Source organism: Cyprinus carpio, chromosome B12 (assembly GCF_018340385.1).
Source record: "Cyprinus carpio isolate SPL01 chromosome B12, ASM1834038v1, whole genome shotgun sequence".
In the NCBI taxonomy this organism is placed as follows: domain Eukaryota; kingdom Metazoa; phylum Chordata; class Actinopteri; order Cypriniformes; family Cyprinidae; genus Cyprinus; species Cyprinus carpio.
In genome coordinates this window covers 7,431,377-7,442,331 of record NC_056608.1, presented here as the reverse complement: position 1 = coordinate 7,442,331, position 10,955 = coordinate 7,431,377, and the positions used below count along the sequence as shown (strand labels likewise).

Below are 10,955 nucleotides of genomic sequence, written 5' to 3'. Positions count from 1 at the left end.
GTGTAGCCTAGTGAACCAAACTGAGAGACCATTTTGAAGGCTCAGGAAACCTAAGCAGGTGTTTTGAGTTGATTAGCTGATTGGCATGTCACCATATTCTAATTTGTTGAGAGTGAATTGGTGGGTTTTTGTTAAATGTGAGCCAAAATCATCACAATTAAAAGAACCAAAGACTTCCACAATTTTAGTTGAATTACTTAAACTTTTCGACTACCGTTTACCTCTGGACCCGGGGGCTGTTTCATAAAACAAGTTTACCAAATAAGCCAGGCTTATTCCAGTTAGTCTGACTTATTTTCACTTGATTTGGTTTCATAAAGCAAAATTACCATAGCTCAAGCTCAATCACTCTGGCAATTTATGCTGGGAGACTAACCTGGTCCGGACCTCAGGAGCAGGATAACTGTCAGGATTAATATTACAGCGCTGACTCGCTTGCACACAATTATTTGACGTTATCAGTCCAAAAATAAAAGTATTCAAAAAATGCAACGTAAATAAATAAAAATATAGGCTACAACCGACTGTATTTACTGATATTTGATATTTGAAACCATTTTAACATGCTGCTACTTGCGCATTCAGTTGATCAGTCAGGCAGTTTCTAGCCATGCAGCCTTTCTTTCTGGTTTTATGACAGCTGTACTTAATGGTTATTAGCAAAGTCCATTCAAAACTTTAGGAGTGATATGTATTGGGTATTCTATAGTCTTTGTTATTAGTAGAACATTAAAACATTACAATATAAAATTTCTCTTTAAAGCATCGAAAAGACAAAATTAAAAGTTAAAATCACTCAATTAAAAATGAAAATAAATAATATAAAAAAGACTATATTTTATATGATGAGGAATACACATTACATTTGAGCTTGTAAATAGGGCTGTAGGCTATTAACTAGCTTACACTTGATTTACAGTTACTACTATCATAAAAATGCACATGTAGAATTACAGTTCTACACGTGTCACATTTAATGTACAACAACAAATATTTTAGCAGAATGCATATTTTATTCAGAATTATTGCGCTATTATTGAGTTCCATCAGTTTAGCGCGCATGCGCGCAGCAGCGCGCGTTCTCTCACGTAAGCCTCTCCTGACAACAAAATTGATATATCTGCATGACTTTCTAACATTTACAGATGAACTATATACCTGTGACGTGTCAGTTATGCAGTGAGGAAAACACGATGTCTCAGATGCATTAGTACGGCATAAATATTCTGTTTGACATGGTGGATCGATTTGATCCACGATCGACAATAAGGGCTGCTTAAGAATAAATGTGCACATCAAATTATAGATCGAATTAGTAAGATTGCGTGGACTTAAATTGTCGTTTATGAAACTACTTTAGTCCCGATTGATTTGTTAGGTTATTTCAAGTCAGGTTTTGGCCTTTAAGCGTCTTTTATGAAACAGCCCCGCTGATCGGATAACATTAAGAACCGAAGTGCGTTTACACAAAACTACTAAATAAGAGTGTCCACAAAATCCTCTTACACAACTAATCCCATATGTGTTTATAAAAGCAGCCTAAATTCACGCAATCTCACTAATTCAATCCAGGTTCAATAAAGTCAGGATAATTTGATGTGCACGCTTATTCTTAAACAGCCCTTAATGTCGATCATGGATCAAATCGATCCACCATGGCAAACAGCGAATATTTGTGCTGTTTAATGCATTTGAGACATTATGTTTTCCTCTGTGCATAACTGACACGTCACAGGTAAATTTTTCATCTGTAAATGTTAGAAAGTCATGCAAATATATCCATTTTGCAGTCAGGATAATGAGCTGCTGGGCGCATGCGCGCTACACAGACTGAGCGTATTAGAATAATAGCGCAATAATTCTGAATAAAATATGCATTCTGCTAAAATATTTATTGTTTGACATTAAATGTAACGCATGTAGAATTTTAATCCTACATATGTCATTTTTTTCCATCATAGCAGTAACTGTAAATCAAATGTAAGCTGCTAATACAGCCCTACTATCTTAAATGAGTTCATGTGTGTTCCTCTTGTCTGTTAAAATGTAGTCTGATTTCTATTATTTACTTTAATTTTTAATTCAGTGGTTTTAACTTTTAATCTAGTGTTTTAAATGCTTTAATGCTTTAAAGAGAAATTTTAGAAGGTACTGTTTTAATGTTCTAATAACCATAAGTCATAAAATCCGAGAGAAAGGCTGCATAGATAAAAACTGCTGATCAACTGAATGGGCAAGTTGCAACTGTTAAAATGTTTTCATCTTTATTAAAAAAAAAAAAAAAATAAGGCACAATACAGTTGGTTGTAGCCTATTATTTATCTATTTTATTATTTATACATAGTTGCATTTCCTGTATACTTTTGTTTTTGGACTAATAATAAAGTCAACTAATTGTAGCCTATGTGAGAGAGTCAGTGGTATTATCAATGTGTTCCTATTGGTCAGTGTTAGAGGAGCTCAGCTTAGCCTGACAGCCTGCTCCGGACCAGGTTTGTCTCCCAGCATAAGCTGCCAGAATGACTGAGCTTGAGCTATGGTAATTTTGCTTTATGAAACCAAATCAAGTGAAAATAAGTCAGACTAACTGAAATAAGCCTGGCCTATTTGGTAAACTTGTTTTGAAACCGCCCCCAGATCAGATGGTGGACCTGCACCTATTGATTACCACAACAGCCCTGAATTTCAGTGCAGACCATGACAACAAGACAATCCCTAGAGACAGATCCCCTGTAAAGACCTCATTGACACGACAACCATCAGCACAGATCCTGAATGTTCTTAATGATACCAATCCACGAGCTTGGAATTAAACCAAACCATGTTGACTTGTTTGACCAGAGGAGAACTGGCCCACTGATTTAACCTGGTTTCCCTCCATTTCTGTCCTTGTCACGGTCACCTCTGACTTGATTAGTTGGGCACATTTCCTTTTTCAGCAATTTTATTAAATTGACTGTACTGACACTATAGGATGAGAACTGAAATGATGACATTACAAGTCTGCTTTACAGCTGAATTGATCTCATTTTATAACTGATGATCTTACACAGTTTTTGAACAGAACTGAATCAACTATGAAAAGTTGCTCTCTGTTTGCATCATTGAATTGATTTTTCCTTCTTATCCTTGTAAAGCTGATTTGAAATGATGTGTATTGTTAAAGTGCCATATAAATAAATGTGACTTGACCACATGCAATGAGGTCATTATACAGTGTATCAAAAGTGTGATTGTACAACTAAGTATTGAGTAAAGAGTAATGAACAAACTTATTAATTGCTAAAATGTAACAAAAAAATGTGTTTATATACTTAGTTACAGTTAACTAAAACCATAAAATGCATTTTGTCACTTTTAAATAAAATAAACCTTAACTGAAATAATATATAAAAACCTTAAACTTATTTTAATTTCACCTCGTTGCCAAGACATTTTTCATTTTCGTTTTTTTACAGGATGTACTAAAACAACATAAAAATAAACTAAACAAAAATCTAATTAAACACAGTCAAAACAGACATCAGAATAGCCTAACTAAATATAAATAAATGTTACTAAAACTAAAATAAAAACAGAAAATATATGAAATTCAAAAATAATTTATATCTAAATATAAATATTAAAGAATAAGAAAATTGCGATATTAAATGTCATATTAGCCTATATAATATAAATATGTATAATTTCTTGATCCTTACTAGAAGTTTATATTTTCATATATGCGCTTTTCATGTTTATGAACCATTTCGTATGCAAATTAGGCGATGGCGTCAAATAAAATCTGTTCCCCATTTACTTTTCTTGAACAAAACAGAAAAGAAAACCCAGGTTAAGACAGAGCGCGCGAGCAGCCCAGTGCCTGTCACCGGAACGGATGCGTGGCGTCACACGTCCTGTAATCTGCTTTGATTTTAGAGCCGCTTACTCCAGACTGCTGCTGGATAAATAATGACAGTGATGAGGAGCTTCAGCGGATTACGAGCCGCTTTTCACATATTCACAAGAGACCTCCATCATCATCACTGCGTGGGAATAATAGGTGCACCTTTTTCTAAAGGACAGGTGAGATATAAACCCCCTAAGAAACGTCCTTTTCTCATTTGAAATAATGATATACAGTTATCTAAAAAAGATTTTGTTTGCATATAAATCCATGCGTGGTGCAGTATGGTAGTGGTCCAGTGCTCATGTTATTGACTGTTACTGCAGCAGAGAGATGGTGTGCAGAGAGGACCAGACCTCATTCGAGCTGCTGGATTGGTGCAGAAACTTAAAGGGCAAGGTACCACTACTACACCTGATATTCACACTGCTTTTATCAGTGTTTGAGTACAGTATAATGCTTCTTTATATTTTTGGTTACACTTTATTTTAAGGTGTCTGGGTCATCTTGTCATTTTCAGTGGCGAGTTTAAAATATTCTAGAAGTGCTCCCAGAGTGAGTTTTTTTTTTAAAGACCATTATTTATTTCTCCTTACTGTTTCCATGGCAATAACGCGATAATTTTTATTTCGTTTTTCCTTTTTTATTTAAAATATTCACAAACTTGCATACCATTTCATGAACAATCTGATATCCCGATTCACAAATATGTGTAAATGAGTGTGTTTTGTCTTTTAAAAACCTTTCTAAATTATCTTGATCGTGAAATGTAACGTAAGATGGTCGCAGCGATGTTTGTTCCCGCCGCAGTTCAGAGAGTCCAGCACGTGAATTTATCAATTTCTCCCAAAATACAAGTAATAAGTGGCCGGTGAACTGGGAGAAGAATAGAGTGAACTTTATAGTTACTTACACTATGTGTATCTAGGGCTGGGCGATATATCTAACGATATGATCATGCGCATCTAGTCAGTAAATCTGGTTCCTTGATTACCGCTAAATCGCCATCACCTGCTTTCAAATGGAGCGGCATTTTATAGACAGAGCCGTAGTTCACTGACAAGGTACGCAATATCGCGTTGATTATCAAAGGCGATTCATCTGGGATAACGAACGCGATATTGCGTAGCTTGTCAATGATCTACGGCTCTGTCTATTAAATGCCACTCCATTTAAGAGCAGGTGATGGCGATTTAGCGCTAATCACGGAACCAGACATACAGAACATAATCTAATCAACAAATCGTTAAATAAAACTCCCATCCCCATGTGTATCTGATATGAATAAAACACATTGGCAAATTAAATTTGAATGGATTGTTATTGTTGCTTCCATAGACATGTGTGTATTTTACAAACTCTAAATGTATTGTTTTACTAGTACTTATGTGTATTTAAATGTCTGAAACCTAAAATATGCATTATGTGGTTAAAAACACTGCATAGTTAGCAGTGCACATCTCTTTCTGGCTCAGTGCCAGTTAAAGCAGCAGTTTGAATTTGGCAGTTCTGTGACGTCACCAAACGTTCTAAATCCCATATGTGGGTCCCTACCGCTCAAAGGGTTAATTACAGAATAAAATATTCATTAATAACATGTACTTAGGCTACTGTAGAGTTAGGGTTATAATTAAGATCTGGTTTAGGGTTGCATATAATTATGCATAATTTCTTGCTGTTACTGTAGTAAGTAGCCTATGTGTAACAAGGACATTGTAAAATAAAGTGTTACCTAATTTATTTATAAAAAATAAAAAAAAGACAACATGGGATGTTTGCATTTAAAAAAGTTGAAATGTGATTAAATGCAGTTAAAATTGATGAAAATGTTAAATTGTGACTATCATGTAAACATATAGACTGTACTGTCTATGAATTCATTTAAACTTTAACCTAAATGTTGACTTAAGAATGGTAATGTGTTATTTGTCAACCAGCCATTATACAATACCTCCAACTGCTATGTTTATTTTAAGGTCAGGCGACGCGCAATCATTACTTATCATTGCCATTTTCGTAAAAAGCTTTAAATGTTTCAGAGTCTATATTTGATCTGTCTGTCTGTCTGTCTGTCTGTTGTTTCACAAATGTTTTATAGGGTAACTTTAAACAAACAGCTAGAGGGACTGATGCCATGCAAGGACCAGTGCTGCCATGTGTGCTTTTTATTTATTTTCCTAAGATGTGATCTCATAGGAGCAGTAACACTGACATTGCACTACTCCCCTTTCTGTATGTATTGCAATATTTTGGATTGGGTTCTGTTACTGAATAAGAGTCAAGCGTGTATTTGCACATTTGAACTCAAACAAACCCAGTAATGTTTCAAAACGTGAGCTGATAGTAGAAGAGAGAACTCTACAGGTCTAAAAAGTTAAATCGGTGACAGACTATCTAAAATGAGTGATTTATTTAAATATTAATTCCGAGATTTTTACATATTTGAAGGACACTTTCAGCAGCATTCATTTAATAATTCAAAAACACAAAACTTAAAAATCCAAAGTTAATTCTCAATCCCCTAACCTACCAGTTACAACTTTAAAATAAAAAAAAAAAAATAAAAATAAATATAATCCCTCTTTTTTTAATAAGATATGCAAACTCTCAACCTCATGCTACACTTCAGTTCAGAAGAAATTAATGAAATGAATAATAATAATAATAACCTAACTCTAATTCTACCGTCTGTGTTATTGCAATATGATATTTCTTTTTCTTTATATTTTTGGTGTAATAATGCTTAGGGAATATTGTATGTACACACAACACACAATCATGCCAGTGAAGTATTATATTAAAAAGGGAATGGAAAAATAAATGGTGACTTAAACCTGACACTCTGTGCACATTTTTTCAGGATTCTTTGATGAAAAGAAAGATCCAAAGATCATTATTTATCTGAAATAAAAAGCTTTTGTAATATTATTATACACGATACCATTCAAAAGCCATTATTTCAGATAAATGCTGTTCTTTTGAACTTTCTATACATTAAAGAAACCTGAAAAAAATCTACTCGGTTGTTTTTAACATAATAATAATAATAATAATAATACATTTTTATTTTTTGAGCAGCTTATCAGAATATTAGAATGATTTCTGAAGGATCATGTGACTGGAGTAATGATGCCAACAATCAGCTTTGAAATCACAGGAATATTCAAGTATATTCAAATAGAAAGCAGTTATTTTAAATAGTAAAAATATTTTACAATATTACTGCTTTTTACAGGCTTGGTGAGCAGAAGATAATTCTTTAAAAAAGCATAAAAAATTTTACTGTTCAAAAACTTTTGACTGGTAGTGATAGATAGACAGACAGATAGATAGATAGATAGATAGATAGACAGATAGACAGATAGATAGATAGATAGATAGATAGACAGATAGATAGATAGATAGATAGATAGATAGATAGATAGATAGATAGATATTCTGAATGCAACTTCATTCCCCATTCACTTTAATTGTATGGAAAAGAACGTCCAGTACACTTTTCCTTTTGTGTGTTAAAGCTACAAAATTACATCCGTTACGTGTAAATGATGACAGAAAGCCCTCTGTCCCTCTCCAGGTTGTGTAGTGAAGGATTATGGGAATCTGACTTTTGAGGACATTCCCAATGATGAGCCAATTGGCAGACTGAAGACTCCGAGAGCAGTCGGCCGTGCCAATGAGCTGCTGGCAGGAGCTGTGCAGAAGATCAAGAGCGATGGCAACACTTGTGTGATGCTGGGAGGAGATCACAGGTCATTGTGTGCTTCCAGTTCTGTTCAGTTTAATGATTGAACCTATTCTCAGCAATATGTTTGCTGTTTTTTTACAGCTTGGCGATTGGTTCCATCTCTGGTCATGCCGCCTCAAGACATGAGCTGAGTGTTTTATGGGTGGATGCACACGCAGACATCAACACACCTTTAACCACACCAACGGGAAACATTCACGGCCAACCGCTGTCGTACCTCATCCATGAACTGCACTCAAAGGTGAATGATGGTCTTTAATCATTTCAGCACCTTTGTTAAAGTTTGTGTAATATGTTACGCAGTCATTACGTTACTGTCAGTCCCATCACAAAAAACTCCTAAAGAGATGTTCGACTTTAACTTCCTGACCATGGCTGACATGCACATGTCAGTATCTGTACCTTTAGCTCACTCATAACTAATAAACATTAACAGCTGACTTAGTGAAAAGTTCATAGAAAATTTGATAAAACTCTCAGAAAAACATGTTCATGTCCTTTTTAAGAAAACCATTAGGGTTATTTTGCTATGTGACATTATTGTTATGCACAAATTACACACACACACACACACACACACAAAAAAACATTTCTCCTGAAATTCCCATTAAAATAATGTGACATTACCAGTAACTGCAGTAATTCATGATTCTCATTATTATTTTTATTCTAATATATATATAAAGTGGTTTCATAAACGACAATTTAATTTCACACAATCTCACAAATTCGATCCAGGTTCAGTGAGTCAGGATAATTTGATGTGCACGCTTATTCTTCAGCAGCCCTTAACGTCAATCATGGATCAAATCGATCCACCATGGCAAACAGCGAATATTTGTGCTGTTTAATGCATTTGAGAAATTGTGTTTTCTTCAGTGCATAACTGACACGTCACAGGTATATTTCTGTAAATCTGAAAATGTCAGGAGTGGGCGAGGCTTAATTCCTGGAGGATAAAGGAATTGATAACATTGAATGGCCCCCACACTCACCTGAGCTAAATCCAATAGAGTACCTCTGGGGCATTATGTTACGGTCCATCTGACTCACGTCTGTCCAGGAGCTCAGTGATGCCCATGGCACGTGGGGGCCATACAAACTACTGAGTACCGTTATGAGTTGCTGCAATGAAATTTCAGTTAAACGAACTAGCCTGCTGCATCATTTTTTCACTTTGATTTTCTGGGTGTCTTTGAATTCAGCACTCTGTAGGTTGATCATTTTCATTTCCATCAAACGATGTGACATCCTTTCATTCCTAACACATTAACCAGTCCATATCAGTATAGATATCCAGCATGATATTTTCCCCCATTGAGATCTGATGTGTTTTCAAAGTGTTCCTTTAATTTTTTTTGAGCAGTGTATTTTACCCCTGTTTGAGATTTCTGTGAAATACTACTATTAATAGGGTCCACTCCTTTAGCTTTATTTGAGATGCCATTTTATGTTTTGAAACATATTAATTAATATGTAATAACTAATTCTAATCTTTCTTAGATTCCCATAATTCCAAATTTCTCATGGTTAAAGCCTTGTGTAGCAGCTAAGGACATTGTCTACATTGGACTCAGAGATGTGGACCCAGAAGAACAGTAAGTCTGTAGATTCTACAAAATAATTCATGCATCATATCACCATTTCATGATACGTTATTAAGTCCAAATCATACTTACATCATCACAGTTATATCCTGAAGCACCTTGGAATCAAAACGTTCTCCATGACAGAGGTCGATCGGCTTGGAATAGCAAGAGTAATGGAGCAGACGTGTGATCACATGTTTTCAAAGTACGTGTGTGACTTATTTTGTATTTTTCATAACCTAATCTTAATAAGAGTAAATATGTATTGAAGCATTGCTACTCTTTCTGGATCAGGGTGAAAAAACCCATCCACCTCAGTTTTGACATTGATGCACTGGACCCATCGGTCTCACCTGCAACAGGCACACCTGTAGCGGGAGGACTGACCTACAGAGAGGGCATTTACATCACTGAAAACATCTGTCAGACAGGTAAGAATGTGAGGATGTGTCGATTTCTAAATGGTAAGAGATTTCTAAAACGTCCAGGCAAACAAACTGGTAGCTATTTGGCCTTTCTGAAATTATTAAAGGGGTCAGCAGATGCTACATGCACTTTTACAAGTTGTTTGAACTTAAATGTGTTGGCAGTGTGTGTACACAACCACCCTATAATGATAAAAATCCATCCAGTGTTTCTTTTTAATCTTGTTAAATCATTTCCCCTTTCTCAAATCGAGCTGATCTCAGATGCCTGTGTGATGTCACACAGACAGGCCCCTCCCAAGATAGTTTGATTGACAGTGGCATTTCAGCACTGAAAAGAGCTTCTTTTTTTTTACAGGGTAAAAAAGTGTTGTTTAACACTACCGTTGAGAAATTTTAACCAAACTATGTTCCAGACTTTTCATTAAGACCCTAAAGAATCATATCAACTTGTGGAAAGTAACCAAAAATCCAATCACACTTGTCTGACGAACAAATGATTTAGCTCCCCCTTGTGTCAGTTTCAAAACAACAACCTAGTTAATGAATAAACATATAACACTTTGTTTAAATATTTTTAATAGAAAATATCAAGTAAAATAAAAGTTGAACCAATTTTTTTGTGCATATCAGTAAAGTGAATTATAGTAAATTTACATTATGCACTCTAGATCAGCTATTAAAAAGACATTTACATTTCTTTGCTTGGCTATCGCTAAATGAGCAAATTTCATAATCATGATCCTTCTTGGAATTTGTTTGGCATGTTGATATGAATGTATGTTTTTGATTTGCCTCCAGGTCTTCTCTCTGCTGTAGACATGGTGGAAGTGAACCCAAAGCAGGGTAAAACAGAGGATGAAATTAAATCAACAGTAAACGCTGCTGTGGATCTGTTGCTGGGCTGCTTCGGACGGGTCCGCGAGGGGTCTCATGAGCCCGATTACCAAATTCCAAATCCATAAATCACAGGCTTTATTTTTGTTATTTTGTTTTCTTTTTTTGTTATATTTACTTACTGGCATCATTATTTAGGCCATTGTGTAATTTTATTTGAATTTAAAATGGTAATTTTTTCATTTATTTTATTCCTTTATATAAGTGAATTCCAAAGATATATGCAAATTATACCACAGTATATAAGCTGTACATAAAGCATCATTTTAACTAAAAAGTCATTGTTGCCAGGTTAACAATGTTTAATGCAAGAAATAAAATAATCATTTTATTGAAAAATATTTTGCTAGTTATGTGTGAATTTATAAGAAACTCATCATACAAAACTAGATAATAGATAAGTATATATC

The 10,955-nt window shown here is 34.8% G+C and overlaps 1 protein-coding gene across 1 annotated transcript; it reads left to right on the top strand.

Moving 5' to 3' along the window:
* Nucleotides 1-3,791: 3,791 nt before the first annotated feature.
* On the top strand, nt 3,792-10,884 carry LOC122139173 (arginase-1-like). The gene is made up of 8 exons (XM_042735149.1): nt 3,792-4,065; nt 4,213-4,285; nt 7,464-7,638; nt 7,716-7,875; nt 9,138-9,232; nt 9,324-9,428; nt 9,518-9,654; nt 10,450-10,884. Exons 1-8 carry the CDS (start codon nt 3,952-3,954, stop codon nt 10,611-10,613), a joined length of 1,023 nt encoding a protein of 340 aa, XP_042591083.1. The 5' UTR covers nt 3,792-3,951; the 3' UTR covers nt 10,614-10,884.
* The last annotated feature ends 71 nt before the right edge of the window (nt 10,885-10,955 follow it).